Genomic DNA, 21,297 nt, shown 5'->3' with positions numbered 1-21,297 from the left:
GAGTGGACTCGCTGGGTCTCCTGGTCGCTCCTTGTTTACCATTTTGAGGAACTGCTGGGCAGTTTTCAGAGTGGCAGCGCCAGTTTATGTTGCCATCAGCAGTGCCCAAGGGTTCCATTTGTTCACATTCTGGTCCACGTTTATTTTGTGTGTTTTATTCACAGCCATCCTGTGAGGTGTGAAGGGGCGTTTCAGTGTAGTTTTGATTTGCATTCCCCTAGCGTAAATGATGCGGAGCGTTTCTTTGTGTGCTCAGTGACCATTTGTGTGTCTTTGGAGAAATGTCTGTGCAGATCCTTGGCCCACTCTTACCTGCCTTTTATTCCTGAGTTGTAAGAGTTCTTTATATATTCAAGACACACGATCCTTATCCAAGGTGAGATTCGCAGATATTTTCTCCTATTCATTGGGTTGTCTTCTCACCTTGATGACACAAAAGTGTTTTTGTTTTTTAATTAAAGTCAGTTTATCTATTTTCTTGGGTTGTCTGTGCTTTTGGTGTTATCTTTAAGAAACCATGCTGTTCATTTTTTACTGTATCTTACAAAAGTGTTAATCCATAATAAATGGGATAAAATCACTTTTGCTTCCCAGCTGGTGTGGGAAGCACTGGGGTAGCTTTCCTTGTAGGGCTTGTTCGGATCCAGCTGGGGCCTGGGACGGGAGCCCCTCCCGGTGCCCGTGCTCCGTGCAGTGCAGATGCGGCCTCCCAGCCTTCGGGCTTCCTTCGGTTTACATGGGGGAGTGCAGATGCGCAGGCGAAAGGAGCAGCAGCTGTAAGTGTTTGCCTCAGTGCGTCTATAAACACTGACTTGACACATGGCCGAAAAATTAGAACATCTGTCTTTCTCTTCCCCACCCAACTCTCACAGTGCCTTTGACCTTGTCTTCCTGTAGTGTTGAGGCAAGGGTCTGTTGTTGGCTGTGATTAAAAACCCCACTGAACTGGGGTGTGTTCTTTGTGCCACGATGATACGTAGCCAGCGCTCCTTCTGTTGTGAAAGGAGGAAGGCCGTGTGATGATCGCAGACACGGTCTTTGTCGCCATGGCTGGTGGCACGGGGGTGGGGGAGGCTGGGTTTGTGATTGAGCGTGCGCAGTTTAGGTGGTGCTGAAGGACTGGGAGCAGTGGACAGTGTTGTGGGAGGTTAGCAGACCTGCCATTCACCCTTGGATCCCAAGAATGGTTGAGATGGTCTTGCTTTCATGAGTTTGCAGCTTATTAAGATAGCTGGCACCATCAGCTGTGTTCTTGCCTCTTGACTTAGGAAGACCTTTGACCTTTTCTGTTTGTTAACAGATTTCCAAGTGGTGAGAGAATAAGAGGAATCCTTTCAATGGCTCCCTTAATGAGCATTGGAAATTTGAGGTTTAGCCTCTGGTGTTGGAACTGGCAGATTATCTCTGGCTGTACATTCAAGCCTTTCATCTCCCTGACTTTTCTCATTTTTCTGGGCATCTTTTGATCTAAAAGCTCTCTCTTATTAATCTCCGTATTTCACTTGAATGGGATGAAACCTTTCCTACGTTCAAAAGGAAGGGGCAGGTATAACAAGAATTCCTCCGTCTGGCAAAAGGTCATACGGATCTTGACTGACTTCAGCTCATGTAGCAAAGAAAGAGGTGAACATGTTCTCAGGGGACAGATGAAACAAAGGGGCCCGAGAGATTTGAAAACACATGTCCATACAAAAGGCAGGATGCGAACGTCCATTATTTATGATAACCAACATGTATAGATGACTCAAGAGGCGGACTGCTGTATGATTTCACTTGTACAGGACACCTGGCGCTGTCAGATTCAGAGGCAGAAAGTAGAGTGGTGGGTGTCAGGGGTGGGGGAAGACAGGAGAGGGGAGTCAGTGTGTAATGGGATGGAGTGTCAGTTGGGGAGATGGGAAGCTCTAGCCACAGTGGTGGTGATGGCTGTGCACCAGCGTGAGTGTGCTTAATGACACTGAGCTGTGCGTTTAATATGGTTAAAATGGTAAGTCGCATGTTACATACACTTTGCCACACAAGAAAAATCAGTTGTCAACAAAACAAAAAGTGTAAACAAACCAAATATTTATCAACTGATGAATGGGTAACCAATAGGTAATAATATATCCATGCAATAGAACATTATTTAGCAGTAAAAAGGAATGAGTGCTGAACCTTGAAAATGGGCTGCGTGAAGAAGTTAGTCGCGACAGGCCACCTGTTGTATGACTGCATTTGTATGAAATGCCCATAATAGGCAAATCCATGGAGAAAGCACATTAGTGCTTGCCATGAACTGGGGAGATGGGGAGTGATGTTAGCGGTTATGGAGTTTCTTTTTAGGGTGGTAAAAATGTTCCGAAGTCAGATAGCGGTGTTGGTGTTCAGCTCTGTGAATGCACCCAAACCTGTGAGGTGAACATTTTTAAATGGGTCAGTGTTATGGTGTGCGACTTACAGCTTAACAAATTTTATTTAAAAAGAGACATTGTAAGCTTAAGAGACGGTGTGGAGTTGTGGACTAGAAGGTGGGTTTCCTTTTCGGATCCAGGTACCTGTTACCTTGGACCTGGAATTTTGGGTTCCACAGCCGGGTCAGAGACTTGTCTCTTTCTTTCCACTTCATGGCTCTGAGTTTTATGAGTTTTCTTTTCCAAAAAGAGGTAACGAAAACATTTTTCTGTAACATGGTTTGGTGTAGGTTTTTTAAATATTTCGGGTAGGAGAAAAAGGCCTACATGTTATCGTAATGTCGGAGGCATGGGATTTGGGAAAGAGACGCTTATTTTAGACAGTCAGGAAACAAAACAATCTCACCTTCCGTTTTTTAATGCATTCTTTGTTAGTTGATTGTACAGTTTATTTTCTTCCATTTCAAATTATTTGGTTTTTAATGGACCAGAGGGAGAAACATGGAAGTATAGTGAACAAGGATAAGAATGTCTCTTTGCATGATAAAGTCCACATTACTTTAATGTCCTGTAATATCTTAAGTATTTACTGATCTTTACTCCCAACCATTTTGCCTGTTTGAAAATCAGAAAATTAGTTTTAAATTAAAAGTTAATAGTAACGTGACCTTTTGCTTTGCTCAGGTAACTCATTAAAAATTGTTTTGAATTACACAGACCTCCACAAAAATATTTAGTATTTAGGCTGTCCATGTCATTATGTATTTACTTAACCATATTACTTTTATAGATATGGTAAATAATGTTCCAGAGTTCATACCATGAAAAGGCTGAATTGATGCACCTATTTTGAAGGTGGTAGTATTTACATTTGAATTGTTAATGGAAGGTTATTTTTTGGGATTCAGATTCTTCAGTAAAATCTTAATTTCATTCATTTAAAATTTCTTCTTTACTTGTTTGGTGAAGTTATGTAAACCCAGGGAGTTTCCTTTGTTTTTAAGTTTGAACTATGGAATTACCTTTGAAATTCCCCTCACACAGTGTGTAGGTAGTTATTCTTCTTTTAACACACTGAAAGAGTAATTCATAAAGGGAAGGTTTGCCAAAGCGTGATCTACGCTATAGCACACCAATAAAAAACATTTAGTGCAGCGGAAGTTTGAACATCACGCCGAGGAACTCACTGTGTGCAGCACTCTCACGTGTGCGTTGGGAGCATCATGTATGATCACCGCTTCTAGATGCCAGGCTTCCACACGCCCACGGAGACCAGGCCACCTCCTGCTCTCGACGCCTTGTCCCAGGAAGGTGCTGAGGCCTGTAAGTTGAGTTTACTTCGTGTCAGAGTTTCAAATAGATTTTTTGTTTATTATTTAATAGAAAATGAACACCTGGTCAGTCATTTCATGGTTGACAGCCTTTAACAAATGAGGTATGTTACCTTTTGCTATGGTGTAGCAAATGAGGTGGTGCTTTGTTAAGAGCTGCCTACATTATTGACTGAAATCAGCTGGATCAGATGATTGAAATATCCAGTTTCTCATTCTTTCTTCTGATGATATTTCAGGACTTGTAGGAGCAAGAGGTATTGGAAGAGATCAGAATTTTTAGGAGTATGGATCTAACATTTGGTTATGCTAGTGGTTCTCGATAGCAGTTCTGAAATCCTGGATGTGTCAGATTACATTACAAAAACGTAGCTTTTAGGTGAGTAACTTGGAGTCTGTTTTAGCAGGTAAATTAGGATAGAGGTAGGGACTTGGGTCGGAGGTGGCTGAAAGCCCACCTAAAATACCTTTACGTTGTGATAGAAGAGGGGTCTCTCATCTGTTGGACTAGACTAGTTGCTTTCAAACTTAATGGAAAGAGAAATTCTTTTGAAATGAAATCTGTTTTAGGAATTGAAGTTCCGTTTAAGTGATGAGGGAGTTTCTCAGGCCGTTTGGGACCCCGTCTGGGGTGAGGAGGAGTAGGACCCCTGAAACACTGAGGGGCCGTCGGGGCCCGTGGAGCAGAGGTGCTTTCGGCTCTATGGTCTTAGCCTGGGAGACTGGGGAACCGATTTTGTTCTGCTTCACCTATGAATCTGTGGGCGATATAAAAGTTTTTCCTGGAAACATTGAATTTTCTGTTTATTTCTTGCGTTTCTGAAATTAGTCACTGACATGGCCCTGCAGACCACTTCTTGTTGTGGTGCAGGTCTCTCCCTGTCCTGCCCAGACCAGGAGTCGAGGCCGGCGGGCCTCACGCAGGCAGCGGCCTCCGGCACTCACGCCAGTGGCGTCCAGGCTTCTGCCGCTGCCCACTCAGTAAAGGAGGGTGTGCGGTATGCCTCAGTTCTGTACGCGTTGGAGTGTGCTCGTACAGCGTGCTCATTAACAAGGAGACGTTCTTTTAGAAATTAAAGATGGAAATAAGTAGAAGTAGAAATTGGTATCGTCTCCCTGCTTTTTAGCAGGTTGCTGTGCACACCCCACTCTGGAGCCCCTGGCGTAGTCCCCATGTTATTCCAGGCTGGAGGGGTACTGGCCGCCAGGAATTAGAGGAGCAATAATGATACGCAGGTGCTTAATCAGGAGGCTACATGAGACACTCTTCATTTGTTTTTATGCTGCTTGGCTTGTGACTGATGTTATTTAAAAAGGAAAAAAAAAAGCAACAGCCTAAGAACCAGAGCCTGCAAGATAGAGGTAGTCATTTTAAATGTTTATGATAATCTTAGAGCTTTGTACTTAAGTGTGTGCATATACTTGTGGTTTTTCGAGGGTGTGGAGAGAAGCACGGGACCGCATTGTGGGTTTTCCTGGCCGGTACCATGCGTGGGACATCCCTCACCAGTCCTGGCTCTACAACTCCAACTACTCCTGTGAGCTGTCCATGGTGCTGACAGGCGCTGCCTTCTTTCACAAGGTGAGAAACAGTTTGCTAAGGATGGCATGAGCTTGGTAAGACTTGAGCCTCTGTGTGGTAGTGAATGTTGCCCTCAAGACGGCTTTCCTAGTGCTTCTTACATGTCCCTTCTCTTCTAGGATTAAGTTATTTCTGTTTTTAAAAACTGATCAAGATGCTTAGAGCAACTCTGGAATAAGAAGTCAGGATGAGAAAGCTGCAAAATTGCATGTAGGCTGCTGAGAAAGAACGTCCATTTTCGGGCCTCGCCCCTCCCTCTGTAGGAATTGGGGCCATGGTGCTAAACTGCCATCCAGTGTCCACATTGCTGTTCCAGGTGGGGCCTGGCCCACAGAGGGCCGAGCCTGGCAGCCCTCTGACGCAGGCTGGCCACCAGCTTCCCAAGCCTACTGGAAGCTTCTGTGTACTGTGGGTCTGTATGCTGCTCATGCCTTAGCAGTTAAAACTTTCACGGTGCCTCACAGCCCGGTTTTCACTGAATGTCCAAAATGCAAAGCCTCCAGTTGTTGCTCCTCTCCTGTACTGTTACCACTAACCTGTTCAGTTTCTCTTTTTGTTCCTGACTCTCTTCTTTCTATTTCTTGTCTATTATAAAGTAGCCACTGGCCACTGAGCACTTGGAATGTGACTGGTCAGTATTGAGATGTGCTGTGAATGTAAAGTGCACACGGATTTTGAAAACTTAGAGTGAAAGAAGGCAAACCATCTCAATAACTTTTTATTTTGATTGTTAAAATGCAGTTATTTATTTTACTGTTTCTTTTTGCTTTAAAAAATGTAGCTACTGGAAACTTTGAAAGGGCATATGTGACTCGCATTATATTTCCGCTGGACAGTGCTGCTCTTACCTCCCTTCCCAGACCCTTCCTCTGGGCCCCGAAGACCCTGCTCTGAGACAACCAAATCGCCGACACCCCCACAGAGCACCTGCTCTGTCTCCCTGACCTGACTGAAACCTGGCTTTTCCGAGAACAGTGTTGTCCCTTTAGCCAGTTCCCGTGTTTTGTCCACGAACAGGGATGTAGGCTACTCGCGTCCCCAGATTCGTGCTTTGGAGCAGGGGAAGTGTAGAGAACTAGTGTCACTGCTTACCAATGACACTTCTAGACAATTCTCAGCTGTCACACAATGCCTCATTTGAGGCTCACAGCATCTGTCTTGTTGCTGCCACCTGCCAACCTTGTAATCATTCCCTCACAGTCATCAAGGATGTTGGCACCTGGCTTGTCATCTGACCTCCACTCCATGCTGTCTGTCATGCTGGGTGACTTCCTTGCCTTTATGGGAGACCCACCCTCTACCCCGCCTTCCCCATAAATGTTGAAGTAGCTCAGGGTTCTAGCTTCACCTAGTGCCCTTCTTACTGTGTGTTTCCCCGAGATGTTCTCTCATCCTCTCAGGGTCTTGCGGCTTTTCCTAGCACTGCTAAGCAGATGATCTGTGTCTGTGTTCCAGCCTCGGCCCTCCCTTGAGGTCTGCAGGCGCACATTTGTTTTCAGGTGTCCCCGTGTGTCCCTCTGGTACTCCACACTGACACTTTCCCGAAAGGCCCCTCATCATCTCTCCCCTCCTGTCATGCCCTTCAAATCTCACGTCCCTGGTGTATTTCGTATCTCAAATGACCGTACCTTGCAAGTCATCTTAAATAGAACCTTGAAAGTCGTCTTACTAGGGACATTTTGAACCAGCCAAAGATGCCACTAAATTTTAGCTCTTTTTTTCTTTTTCAAATGTAATGTGAAGCTGATATGCTCATCCCATTTTTGAACCTTGCCCTTGTTCTTATTTTTTAAATGTGGATGGGCCTTGGTTGGGCTGGGGATGGCAAGTACAGTTAGAGAACCTCTGGCTGGAAACCATACCTACTTGGGGGTCACTATTGTCACGCTGGTCATCTAAGAAAAAACCAGTCATTTTAGCAGGGTCTACTCCTACCTTGAGAATTTGGCTTCTGAAAAGTCTGCCTCTCGAATTCTCTGATTGCTCTTTAAAAGTTACAGTAGTCAGCCCTGACTGCTGTGGCTCAGTGGGCTGGGTGTTGTCCCATGGACCAGAAGGCCACTGGTTCAATTCCTGATTAGGGCACATGCCTGGTTTGCAGCCCAGGTCCCTGGTTGGGAGTGTTCTAGAAGGAACTGATTGATGTTTCTCTCCTTCTCTTTCTCATTCCCTTTCTCTCTGTTTAAAAATAAAGAAATACAGTCTTTAAAAAAAAAGAGTAGTCAGATCCTTTTACATTTAAGTAATAAACAGTGGAACTTGAGGGGTTTTTTTTTTGTTTGAAAATCTAGAGTACAGAGGTTACAAAGGAGCACCTTCTGTGGCTGACAGAAATATTTATGTACTCCCCCCCGCTGGTGCTGTTCCACATACTTCTGGGGTTTAAAAATCAGAGGGGCTGACGCAAGGATCTGGGCCTTAACGGAGGGGAAGATGGCCGCACCGGGGCCACGTGTCTGCCCGGCCCCACCTGGCTGGAGCTGCGTGGCCGCCGTTCCCTGTGCACGAGCCTGTGTGTGCTGATTTGCCCCGCGGCGCTGTATTTTTCTCACACCCATTTCATCCCTCGTTTATTTGCCCTTCTTGTTTGATCCTTGAAAGCAATTAAGTTGTTCATTTCCTAATCTGGAACAATTTTTTTTCAATTATAGTTGACATTCGATATAATAGTAGTTTCAAGTGGTTACAAATTTATGTAACTTACAAATGCCCCTCCATAAGTCTGGTACCCACCTGGCACCACCCACAGTTATTACGATATTATTGACTGTCTTCCCTGTACTGTACTTTACATCCCCATGACTGTTTCGTAACTGCCAATTACTATTTCTTAATCCCTTCACTTTATTCACCCGGCCCTCAACACCCCACCCATTTGGCAACTGTCAGCTTGTTCTCTGTGTATATGAGTCTATTTCTGTTTTGTTTAGTTTGTTTTTCTACATTCCACATATTAGTGAAATCATATGGTGTTTGTCTTTCTCTGTCTACTTATTTCACTCAGCATAATACCCTCTAGTGGACAACCGTTTTTTTAACTGTAAATGCCCATCAATAAAAATTTTGAACCTGCACCTCACAAATAGGTATATTTATTTATGAGTTATATCAATATTTATATGTGTGTACTCTCATACTTCCAGGAATTTTGTAAGGTTGAGATAAAGATGAAATAAGGGTTCAAAGTGTTCTCACTAAATTCTTAAATTTTAGTAAAAGCAGTGTGATTGAATACTCCTTATTGTATCTGAAAATCCCGACGTGATCCTGTGTCACAGTGAGTGAGAGGTCTGTTTCCAAGTTGAGTGTATTTTTGATGCTTGGTTTTAATCACCGTCCTTGGGAGAAACGCCGTTGCTGGGCGTGAGTCACAACCTTCTTCTGCCAGTTTGGGAGTGTTTTGCTGGAATTGACTAGGATTTCCATCTTCCACGATGCCATCCAGTTTTTTAGCAAAATAATGAGAAGCTGTTACATTTTTATATTTTAGAGTAGGCTCTAACTTTTTTGCTATTTTTCATTTAGGAGGTTTTTAAACAGGTTACAGAAGTCTCTTCTATCTTTTTAAAAAATATTTTATTCATTTATCTTTAGAGGGGAAGGAGAGAGGGAGAGAAACAGCAAGGTATGGTTGCCTCTGGTGTGTCCCCTGCTGGGAACTGGCCTGCAACCCAGGCATGTGCCCTGACTGGGAATCGAACCACGATCCCTTAGTTCGTGGGCCCGCACTCAATCCACTGAGCCATACCAGCCAGGGCATATCTTTTAAAATGTATAAATATGGAGGTTTTTATAGATTGTCATAAATTATTTTTGGCCATAAAATTACATAATAGTGAAAATACTTCTAAACATTTGTTTTCTTTTGAGTTCACCATATCTTAAGCACCGTACTTTGCCACCAAACCAACAAACTACTGTGTGCTACAAAAATTTTATAGTCAGTTTTTTCACCGAATACATTCTATATTTAAGGTAATAAAAAACACAGGTCAGTGTCCTTGGGCACCTCACCTATCCATTCCTCATCACCATATTCAGCGCATCGCAGTAAACACGTGCTCTGCTCCGTAGCATTTACCCATTGCTGTGGTGTAAATATTCCTACCATGGCTGGTATCAGGTTACTCCGTGAGTCACTGAACATGAGTTTGGGAAGGGATGGGCATTTGCACATCGTTATATAGTGTTTTCACCATATAGCTGTGATAGACATAAAGAACATCAGGTTAACAGTAAAGTTTAATGAATAGTAAAATAGAACAAATTAATTAAGAATTGATGAGCTTTAGGTTTTTATTGTTTTTAAATATAACTTATTTAGCTTTCCTGTGTGTAATTATATTTTTAATAATGGCTGTTTTTCATGATGAGCTCACAAAAGTCCTGAGTAGTCTCACATATTTCTGAAAACCGAGCGCTCCACACCTGTGAGCAGGCGTGGTTGTGCGGGACATTCACAGCTTCAGCTTTTACTCTGAAGGAGACGGGAGGCCACGCAGGGTTTAGCGGTGACGTTCAACCTTTCCCATCGCACAGCACACGGAGACTAATTACTAAAATTCAGCTGTCCACCAAAAAATATGTTTTTTGTCGAGCTGACAGAAAAATAGCTATAATTTTTATCGATTCACACTGGCTGTTGTAGTGTTGGCGGTTGTCATTTCTTTTTTAAATTTTACAACCTAAGTGAAAAGAGGTCAGCACCCCTGACTAAATAGTCAGCTATTGCATGTTTAAAAAAAACTTTTTAAGCGACACTCTTATTTTTTTTTAAGATTTTATTTATTTTTAGAGAGGGGAAGAGAGGGAGGATGAGAGGGAGAGAAACGTCAGTGTGTGGTTGCCTCTCACATGCCCCCTGCTGGAGACCTGGCCTGCAACCCAGGCGTGTGCCCTGGCTGGGAATCGAACTGGCCACCCTTGGGTTCACAGGCCAGCACTCTGTCCACTGGGCCACACGAGCCAGGGCTGTTTTAAAAATTCTTGCAGCACATGGTTGGAAATCTCTGGTGCAGCATAAAGGAGTGACCGGACTCGTGATTTAACGTGATCACAGTGCTGTGCTGAGAGTGGACTGCAGGGAGACTGCTTGGACAGCAGGGGTGAGCCAGGCAGGGGTGGTGGTGGCCTGCAGCAGGGAAGCCACGGCACTGGGGAGAAGTGCGCAGGTTCCAGAGTCTGTGAGTGAGGCACGGGGAGATGGGTCGTTCATGGCTCAGCAGGTTACAGGGGTTACCCCCTGAGTACCCTGAGGGGGTAACCAGGCTCTCGCCCTCATTTATCCCACATTGCCACGGTCAGCAGGAGAATGCTGTTCAATGGAGCTAGTGTCTGACTTAGGTACCAAGGAGATAAAAATGAAATTGTGATTCTCAGAGTGGGTCATAATGGCAGTTTGGAAGGGGTAATTAATTATTCACCGTAAAAGATCTGCCTTCCAGGATGTTAAGCATCCCTGGCCCCAACTCCCTCAGTGCCAGGGATTGCTCCCTCCCTCCCCCCACTTCCTACCAGCCCCCAGATCTGTGCACATTTTTGATGAAAGCCAAGAGAAGTGTGGCCTCTAACAGAGTGTGCGATTGTTTTTTCATCCCCAACAGTATTATGCCTACCTGTATTCTTACGTGATGCCCCAGGCCATCCGAGATATGGTGGATGAGTACATCAACTGTGAGGACATTGCCATGAACTTCCTTGTCTCCCACATCACTCGGAAACCCCCCATCAAGGTGAGGGTCCCGCCGTGGAAGGGTCTGGGGTGCATGTGGATGTAAGCAACTCAGGTTGCAGCAGCGTGGTGTGTGGCCCTGCCTCGGAGTCCTTGCCTGTGAGTGGGGGTGACTGTAAGTGGGGGTGATGGTGCTTCCTGACGAGAGCAAGTGAGCGGTTAACATCAGCTCCTCGCCCCTAGAGCGTGAAATGGACAGAACTTGGAGAGTTGGAAGCTTGGGGAAAATGGTACATCTTCAATTTTTACTAATCTCTAACTGGAATTTAGCATTTTCATCAGTCAGGAAATGGGCTACAGTTCATGAGAGCATTTGCAGTAACTGGTTTGTTGCCAGTAGAAGTCACATTTTCATATCACAGTTGCTGCCACATCTCAAAGTAACATTTATGTTCATCACTGCTTTGAAATTTTGGTAGTTATTAACTGTTAAATCTTCTTACTGAATGCATTTATAGAAAAGCCTTTACTGTATCTTACTTAGTATAGCTTGTTTCCTTTGTAACCTCATATGGTCATTTTATGCATTTAAAGGCATTCGGGGTGGAGTCTATAGGCTTCAGCAGATTGCCACACCGGCGTGGAGGGGAGTCCATGGCACAGACATTTAAGAATTTCTGAGGTGGCTTATGTAAAGCTCTAAGAATAGTGCCTGGCACATAAAAAGAACTATATATAAGGTGTTTACTTAAAAACCAAAAGAAAAGTGCCCTCAGAATTCTCAAAATTTGAGATTTGTTTTTCCCTTGGAGTTATGAATAGATTTGACCAGAATATCAATTTCATGCCCAACGCACAGAAAGAGCAATTCCGTCACCCTTCCTCTGTCATTGCAGGGGAGGGTTTGGTGGGCCGGGCTGGGGCCGTGCACCGAGTGGTACCAGAGCAGCTCCGTGTCCATTCAGATTAGTGCTACCACAGACTGTGCTGTTTCTGTGTTGGAACCACAGCTGACATCCTCAGAGACAAACTAATCAAGGTCTTTTTTTTAAATCCTTACCCAAAGATATTTTTTCATTGCTTTTTAGAGAAAGAAAGAGAGAGATTAAGGTCTCATTTTTATTATTGTTTAAAAGGCATATTATTTAGTATTATTTACTATTATGAAATGATAAGTTGCCTTTATGGATATCATTAGTGCCCGAGCAGATAGTGGTTGGGTGCATATTCTATTTTCACATTGTGAGGGTAAGTCCTAGACGACGCAGCCAGCATCCGGCACTAACAGCGGTGATCAGACCCTGTCTTTGGTGGGAAGCATGTGGTCACCAGAGGACAGCACTGGGGGCCCCTGCACCCAGCACCCATCTGCACCCAGGAGGCCTTTCCGTGTGTGGCTCAGGAACATAACATCCCTCCCGACTAGCCCATAGTTTTCTGTATCCCTGAGCTTTCTGCCAAAGTCTCACAAAAGGATAATTCGCAGAATAATGCGTTCAATTGTGTGGGTTTAGAAAAAAACAGTTGAGAGTGATAATAGCCACAATTATGTCAATAAAAGTAGTATGACTGCCAAGTACAGTGGTAGATCTGATATAAAAGAGTGAAAAGCATACTTCTTTGTAAACTCTAAGGTGAGGGAGGCAAAGTCTTATAAAGAAAGTAATGATTGGTGAAGTTTTTATTCTTTATTTCCATTCTTTTGTGGCCAGGGACTGGACTTCAGTCAGTACACATGCCTCTATTAATACCTCCGAGTGGATCAGAGACAGCTACGAAAATTTAAAGTCTCTGCGGGATGAGGCACCTGACGTTGTCATGAGTCACCTGGAGCCCTGACAGACGTGATGAATTTTTCATCTTTGTTAAAATGGGTTTTTTTCCTACTATGTTATTAGGCCCGTGTTTCATCAGCTAAACCATTTCTTCAGTGCAGAGAGTAAGACGGAAGTAATTTGCTCTTGCTGTACATGCTTCTCGCCTGGTGGGAAGTTAAAAATGAAGTATTCCGTGAATTTCCTCAGTCTTACGGGAATACAGGAGGAGTTCAGTTCAAGATTAGGATACCTTTTTAAATCAAAGGTTTACTTAGTAAGAATGTCTTCAAATTCTGAGTTAATTTCTTCAAATTCCAAACCCAATTATGTAGTTCATAGTATAAAACCAGTTTGAATTAAATTTTTATGAACTTACCTAATTTTTAAAAAAGATTTAATTGCCTCGGGCATGCCTCCATTTGGGGACTGAACCTACAACCCAGGCGTGTGCCCTGATTGGGAATCGAACCTGCAAACTTTTGTTTTGCAGAGTGACACTGAACCAACTGAGCCATACCAGTCAGGGCAACTTACATATTATTTTATTTAATTTTTTAAAAAAGATTTTATTTATTTTTTAGAGAGAGGGGAAGGGAGGGAGAAAGAGAGGGAGAGAAACATCAATGTGTAGTTGCCTCTTGTGTGCCCTCTACTGGGGACCTGGCCTATAACCCAGACGTGTGCCGTGACTGGGAATTGAACCAGCGACCCTTTGGTTCACAGGTGGGCACTTAGTCCACAGCTATACCAGTGAGGCCTGTATTAACATTTTATATCAAAATGGCCCATTGATCCCAATTAATGAGCCAGTATTGATACACTGTATTACTGAAGTCCATTCTTTGTTTGGATTTCCTTATTTTTTTCTCAGGTTTTTAAAAAAAGTAGAATGATCATGTAGCAGAATAGTATAAAACACAACAAAGAACCCTATGTGAGCAAACCGTGTGTCCTAAAGTCTGAGTTGCCACATTCTTGGAGCACATTGCACGAGTCCCTGGGCAGAAAGGCTGGCTGGAGCACAAGGAGCCGACTCCGCATCACCAGTCCGCACCCAGGGCGCATGGAGTGAGGCCAGACAGGTGACACCTGCTCCCCCATGGAGCCCAGAAGAGAGGCTCTGGGCTTGGCAGGGACCTCTGGACCCCAGAGAGTCCGCAGCAGACGCATGAGCCCCCAGGACTCTATCCCCCCGGGAGGTTAGAGGAGCGACACGTGGGCTGCTGTGAAGCCAGTGCTGGGTCCTCTCAGTCAGCAGGGATAAACACCAAACGAGGTCCGCAGGTGAGCTTGGACAGAAGTGAGCACAGCAGGCCAAGGGTTCCAAAGGCCCTGAGCACCCAGCACAGCAGGTGGGAGCGGGAGATGTGTGTGCTCCCTGTGTCACTGTGTCGAATTCTCTCCTGCTGTCCTGGCCCGGCTGGTACAGTTGCTGCCACCTCTAAACCTCAGCTTCCCAGCCCCTGGGCTTTGCAAGGCACCCCCGCAACTAAACTCTAGCCTCGGTGTGCACGGCAGGCAGCTTGTTGTAGCAGGCAGCTTGTTGTAAATTCTCAGAGGTGCCGTTTTCTTCTCCATTCAGAGCTGAGACCAGAGGAAAACACTTCCTCCTGTTGCTTTTTGTGGGACTGCCTCCCTGCCACGTGTGTTTAGGTCCCAGTGGTTCCAAAAATCTCCAGTCTGATTTCACGGTTCTGGCCTCCAGAGCCTGATGAAGACCTGCGCTCCTGGCCGTTTCACTGGACTCAGGCCTTTTCATTACTTTGGCCTCAGAGGGTTTTATTTTTCATTACAAGCTCAGACATGTATTTAAAGAGGTGGCTTGTATACCTTGTTCTGCTTTTTCAGGCGTTCTGTGCCGAAAGGGTTCATGTTACCTGGTCTGCTGCGTGGTTGACAGGGAAGCTGTTACCTTATTCTTCATACTTTTCTAATTGCTTGAAATTTTATAATAACAACTACTAACCTGTAATATGGCCACTTTCCTGTGTCTTTAGATATAACTTTCTTAAACATTTTAAAAATAGATATGTAGTATTTTATAAGTATCTAGTCCCCTTTTGATGGGTAGTTTTCCAGTATTTTGCTATTAAAAACTGCTGAAACAAACAACTCTATTCCTACCTTTTGTTGTGCAGCCATGGTGAATACTGAAGTAGAGTTACTGTCACAGGTAACACTAAACATTTTAAGGCCTCTGAAGTGTATTGAGTATAGGCAGTTTGGAAAGAGCACCTTCACTACTGATGTAGGTACGTCCATGGCAGGCAGACGGCCCTGGGCACTGGCCCGACTCACTCTGCATGAACGTGGCCATCGTGGCTTCTCCGTGGAGATGAGGTGTCGGATTGGTGATGCTGCAGGGTTTCTGCCAGATTCAGCCCCTCGAATCTCACTCTGTGCTCCTCCCTCCTCGTTCCCAGGTGACCTCACGGTGGACTTTCCGGTGCCCAGGATGCCCTCAGGCCCTGTCCCACGATGATTCCCACTTTCACGAACGGCACAAATGTATCAACTTCTTTGTCAAGGTGTATGGCTACATGCCCCTGCTGTACACTCAGTTCAGGGTGGACTCTGTGCTCTTCAAGACCCGCCTGCCCCACGACAAGACCAAGTGCTTCAAGTTCATCTAGGGGTACAGCTGGTTCTGGGGAGAGGAGGAGCAGAGTGGGGGGCAGGTGCTCCTGAGGTTCCTAATCACTGAAGGACCTCAGGGACATCCACTGAGTGGGTGGCCCAGACCCTCCGCTAGGAGAGGTGGCAGGAAGAGCGGAAAGGACGCGGCTGCCTTTCCCTACAGGCCACACTGGCCTGGAACCCTGGCCAGAGGGTGCCGGGGTCCCCACACAGGGCACTGGCTGACAGCTGACACTGAGGCCATGAGGGCTCTGGAGAGGCACTCGTACCGGTCATGAGCCCAGGACTGCTGGCTTGTGGTTTTTAAATTCAGTAACACCTATTATTATTTAAAAAGAAAAGGTTTCAGATTTGCCATTCAAGGTTTATTTATATATGTGTGTATATATATGTGTATATATATATATATATATATATGCACACACACTCATATACATATACATATATTAGGGGGAATTTGAAATTTCTGCCTATCTCATGGAGTGAGGGGCCACTGAAGCCCCGGATGCTCTGTCTTGGGTGGAGCTGGACCCTGGCCCTGTGGTGTTCAGCTCGTCCTTCCCCATCACCTCCACCCTCCCCGGGCGTCTTTGTGTAGAAACAAGCAAGGACCAGGCTGGACCTGGGCGGGATAAAGCCTGTCGGTTTGTTCTTTCCCCACACCCGCCGCCAGCCGGCTATCTGTACCTCACGTGTCCTCTCCCGAGTCCCTGGGGCACCTGCGTCTTCCAGACGGACGGTCGAGCTTCCTCGGGCGGGGCCAGTGGTGTGTGAGGAGTTGTCAGGTCGTGCGTCCAGGACTCGTCCCTGCCTTCCCGCCCTCCTCCCCGCTGGAGCCAGAGGGAGGGAGGAAGGAGGCCCTGGGCAGCACTCCCATGGGCTCTCCCTGCCCAGCCCTCACAAACGGGCTCTGTCCCTTGTAGAAGAGAATGGACACCCGGCAGACTGCCCTCCTGGGGTGGTCTGAGATGGGCGTGCAGGTCGGCTTTCTCTCCGGGATGGGGACAGGCGAGCATCCCCTGCGCCTCTGACCTGGCTGGGCGGCGGGTCTTACACAAGGCACCTGCCTTGGCATGAATACCTTGGTGAAATTCACCTTCCCCTCCACCTTTGTCTGGACCTGCACCATGTGTTACCTGTTGTTTTTGGGTCCCTAATGCCTGGTTGGTGCCAGGACCCCCTGAGGTTGGGTACGTGCCAGACAGTGGGAGGGCACAACCTGTTGTGTTCAGCTCAGGTGCAGCCCGATGGTTTCCCAGGCATTTTCACCCCATGTTACCTCTTGGGCTTCAGCTTCTGTTCCCTTGGACTGAAATGGAAATGAGCTCGTTTTTCTTTTGGTGGTGGTGGCAGTAGGAGAACCGAAGAGGGTGTCAGTGGTGTGTGGCAGCGTCGTAGCCCATGACCTCCACCATTTTTCCAGACCCCACTCCTCTCAGCAAAGCTGAGTGTGGCTGGTTTTCTGCAGCTGGACAGAAGCTCAGGTCTGCCCCGGTCGTGCACATGCCTTAAGCCAATTCCGTCTTCCCCAGACCTGGCACCCTGTGCTTCTGTTTCTCGGGGGCACGTTCTTCTGTGACCTGCTTGTTCCAGTGGCTCTCTCCCAGTGTCATTTTGAAGCCAGGCTCTGTCCTGTAGATACTGCCTACCTGCAGGGCTCGCCTGGCCAGAGGGCCGCACCCAGGACGTGTGGGCCTCCGGGGTGCACACCGGCATCTTCCGCGGCCCTCCTGCCGAGGCAGCCACCTAGGAAACGGAGTTGTGCTTCTCAGCAACCTGGCGAAGGGGCCCGGCCCCCCGCACCCTGACTTCCTGACACCGTCCCCGACTTCTGACTTCATTCTTTCTAGCAGTAGCCTTCTTCCCTCTGGGAAGCCAAAGAGTGTGGTGTTTTGAGCTATGTATGTGGCTGCTATTTTAATCTTGTTTGTGTTCACGTGAGGAACTCATGAACTGCCCTTCAGTGGGACCTGGTGAGGAAGGAGTGGTCTCTGCCCGGGCCCCTGTAGTGGAGCCGGATCTTCAGTCCCGAGCGCTGCTGGCAGACCCAGCAAGAGCGGCGCGGTCTGAGATTACGGAGGGCATCCGCGTGTGCTGTGGGGAAGGTTGGGGTGCCGAGCTTCAGACAAGGACAGTACCACGTGGGCCTGAATGGACGCGGACACGAAGGACCCCGAAGGGCAGGCTCTGGTGGACACTTGACGGAAACAGCCGCGTTCTTAAAGGACACTCCCAGAAGCAGGAAGCGGGGCAGTCAGATCTTTGAGGGTGCGGTCAGGAGCTCCTGGAGCCTGCCCGCTGGGTTTCGCAGGGTGGCTTAGGGCCAGGCCCAGCTCTGTGCTAAGAATGCCTTTGATGCCGATCAGTCACCTTGGAATCCCAGATGCCACCTACATAGTGGAACATGAGAACAGCTCTGACGATTCACCAGGGTCTCGTCGGCCGTCCGGAGGTAGCGCCTGGTCACCTGGTCTCTGCTCCCAGGGCTGATGTCTTTGCTGTCCAGCTGGCTGGTCTGCTCTTCCCCTCGAGAGGCACCCCCTAAGTGAGCGCCTCCCAAAGTGCTTGGCAGGCCGTTCCGAGCTCCTGCACCTCGGGCAGTGTCCTGTGTGTGTGCGTGGCTGTGTCTCAGCAGGGCCTGCTCCCCAAGCCAGTGGGGCCCTGTCCTCGGGGACAGGGCGGCTGAGGCTCCCGTAGCTGCCTGCTATTGCTCAGGGAGCTTGGGGTTGAAGTGATGGGGTTGCCAAGGGGGAGCCCTCTGACATCCCCGCCGTGTCCACCCACCCACCCCTTGCCAGTCCTGAGCACAATGGTCTGACGTTGGACTTTTGTTAAAAAAAAAAAAAAAAAAAAAAAAAAAGGAAATAAATAAATGGAGACTAACTCAAGTGTCCTGGAGGTCTTTTGTGAGTTTCCTCTGTGAGGAGGAGCGACCTGAGAGGAGGAGCCTGCCTGATTCCAGGGAGCCACCAGTGCGCCAGGCTGGGGCCCTGCCCAGGTGACACTGTGGACACGCGTGGGTGTGGCAGCCTTGCCTGGGTCACTCTCTGGGATTAGCCGTTTGGTTACAAGGAGAGGAGTTGAGGCGTCATTTAATGGTGTGAGTGGGATGTGGGATGGCATATGGCACGTATGCCACCTTTATTTCTCATGGCAACTGTGAAACACGGGTGCGCTGCAGCGCGCTGCGGGCTGGTCTAGCGGTTGATCGCTCTGTTGACGTACAAGGAGTCACACAAGTGCCTGCTTCTCACGGTGCTTCCGAGCTGTGGGAGCCCACTCCTTCTGGCGCCTGTGGCCCCAGACTGCTGCTTGGCTGTGCGACCAGAGCCGTGCGCAGGGAGAGGATGCCGAGTCACGGCGTGGGAGATGTGAAGAGGACGGGAAGCCAGGGGAAGGCTGTGTTGGGGCTGCTTCTCCCCCGGGCTCTGCAGTCAGGAGTCGGGTTCATGCCGAGAATCCACAGCATGTGTGGGACCTGAAGGCGTCACTCATAAGTAGTGGTGACAGTTGATCAGGTAAGTTTGTGGCAGGTGAGGCAGGGAGATAATGCCACGAAGGGTAGGAATGCCTGCTTGGGTCTGGAGTTTTGACTGTCAGGTTTCTGTTCTTCCAGCCGTCCATCCTGTTGTACGTTGTGCTGGGACCAGAGACTTGAGACCTTGCATGAGACTACAGAAACAGGTGTTTCCACTTACACGAGACAGTGTGTCTGTGCAGGTTCCTGTCAGCTCCTGCTTGGACCTAACAAGGCAAGCGAAGTGGCCGGTGTCAGCAGTTGGTATTTATCGTCAGTGAGATCAAGGGCTCCAAAGTATTTACAGAAATGTGGTTGGAAAGGACAGTGTTGCAGTGAAGGATACGGGTTCTGAACTAGATGACGTGGCTTCACACCCTAGGTTGCCTGCTAAACTGTGGTGGGGAGCAAGTTACCCCAAATTGAATCTCATCCGTAAAATGGTAAAAACCGTGCCACATCTTAAAGACATGTTGAAAGCTCACACAAAGGCGAAGATTCCACTGTTGGGCACACAGCAGTAAGGAACTGTTACTGGGGTAACGTGCTGTAAACTTCTTAGTGCCTTTTTTCTGAATGCCGTTTGTTTTAACGCCAATTCCTTGTTCGAGACGAACATTCGGAGGAGCTGAAGCAGCGCCTTCAGGGAAGCCTCCCTTCTCAGTCACTGCTCCACGCCCCCCCCCCCCATTAGGGCGGCCTGACCTGGCTTTCCCCTCACTGTGCCCTGTGATGAATGTAACTGGGCTTCCCACACCAACTGTAGGCCCCTTAAGACTGGAGCACATACTTAAGTTTTTTGATGAGTGAATGATTTGACATACTAAAGAGGGTCACGTAGACATCATGGTTGGCAACAAGCTGAATAGTATAATCAGCACGGCAGTGTTCTTGGAATCCTGAGAGCTGACGAGGTATTACCCAGATGGTTCAAGGAGGCCCGGCACAGGATGGCTGAGAAGTCTCACGTTCACTACTTCCATTATTTAAATCACTGACGAAGCAGGATAAGCGAGCGTGCCAAGAAACAGACACGGAATGGATTCCAGACGAGGTCATTAAGGAGGGAAGCCTCACCCGGGGGTCAGGTTTGGTTTGCTGTTTTAATTTCACCTGCTTTTTGGCCTGTTTTATTTTTTAAAATAATTTTTAAAAACTACTTATTTTTAGAGAGAGTGGGAGAGAGAAAAAGAGCGAGAAAAACATCAGTATGTGGTTGCTTCTTGCACTAACCCCGCCCCACCGCCCCCGGGGACCTGGCCTGCAACCCAGGCATGTGGCCTGACTGGGAATCGAACCAGTGACCCTTTGGTTCACAGGCTGGCACTCGATCCACTGAGCAACACCAGCCAGGGCTGGCCTGTTTTTATTAGGCAAATTGTTTTACCTTTCTCTCTTTTCTACAAACCCTGGTCATATTGTATGGTTGTCATGTTAGAATTTAAACTATTTAGATTCTATTTATTTAAACTATTGGTCCCAATATTTCATTATGGAACATTTCAAATGCACAGAAAAACTTAAACAGTTTCTACAAGTGTGAGCCTGTGTACCTAACACCCATTTCACTGTACTCGCTTCACAGCTGTCTCTGCATCCATCCCTCTCTTCATCCTTCCATCCACCCTTTTTTGGTGTATTTCTAAGTAAACTACATCAGTGCATTTGCACACGCATCTGTAACTGGAGGTCAGTATTTCTGTGTGTTTAATGTGAAATTTACAACTTGAAATGCACAAATTTTAGGCACATTCTACTGAGGTTTTTTTTTTAAAGATTTTACTTATTTATTTTTAGAGGGGAAGGGAAGGAGAGAGGGAGAGAAATATCAATGTATGGTTGCCTCTCCTGAGTCCCCCACTGGGAACTGGCCTGCAACCCAGGCATGTGCCCTGACTGGGAATCAAACTGTGATCCTCTGGTTCCCAGGCCCACACTCAATCCACTGAGCTACACCAGCCAGGGTAACATTTTACTGAGTTTTGACAGATACACACCTGTGTAACCCCACCCCCTATCAAGTAGAACATCACTATCAAATCCAGAAAGTTCCCTTAGTTGCTTCCTAGTCAATCTCCACCTCCACCTTCCTAGAACCAATATTCTGATCTTTTAAAATCTTGGATTCGTTTTCCCTGTCCTGGGGTTTCATAGAAATGGTGTCACACAGTTTTTATTCTTCAGAGCGAGGCTTACAGGAGCTCAGTGCTGTTTTGGAGGCGGCCGTTTTGGTGGCGTACTTACTAGTCTTGTGCCCCCCGCACCGCTGGCTGGTATTCCAGACACGGTGTGACGGTTCTGGTCCGCTCCGTCGAGAGGCACTCGGGCCACTTCCAGTCTTTGGCTATT

General features: G+C 47.1%; 1 protein-coding gene across 6 annotated transcripts in view; it reads left to right on the top strand.

The window, feature by feature from the left end:
- The window catches only part of EXTL3 (exostosin like glycosyltransferase 3), a 103,366-nt gene extending 84,777 nt beyond the window's left edge, over positions 1 to 18,589 (top strand). For all 6 annotated transcript variants that reach the window (XM_037150444.2, XM_037150442.2, XM_053658659.1 and 3 more), the window contains 3 exons: positions 5,162 to 5,306; positions 10,910 to 11,038; positions 15,218 to 18,589. In XM_037150444.2, coding sequence (XP_037006339.1) covers positions 5,162 to 5,306; positions 10,910 to 11,038; positions 15,218 to 15,427 — 484 coding nt within the window. In that variant the 3' untranslated portion in view covers positions 15,428 to 18,589. The remainder of the gene's footprint in view (positions 1 to 5,161; positions 5,307 to 10,909; positions 11,039 to 15,217) is intronic.
- Positions 18,590 to 21,297: the final 2,708 nt, after the last annotated feature.

The sequence above is a fragment of the Artibeus jamaicensis genome, unplaced genomic scaffold (assembly GCF_021234435.1).
Source record: "Artibeus jamaicensis isolate MK-2021 breed Jamaican fruit bat unplaced genomic scaffold, CSHL_Jam_final scaffold_537, whole genome shotgun sequence".
Taxonomy (NCBI): Eukaryota; Metazoa; Chordata; class Mammalia; order Chiroptera; family Phyllostomidae; genus Artibeus; species Artibeus jamaicensis.
Note: the sequence above shows the minus strand (reverse complement) of the source record. Positions and strands in the feature narration are given on the sequence as shown.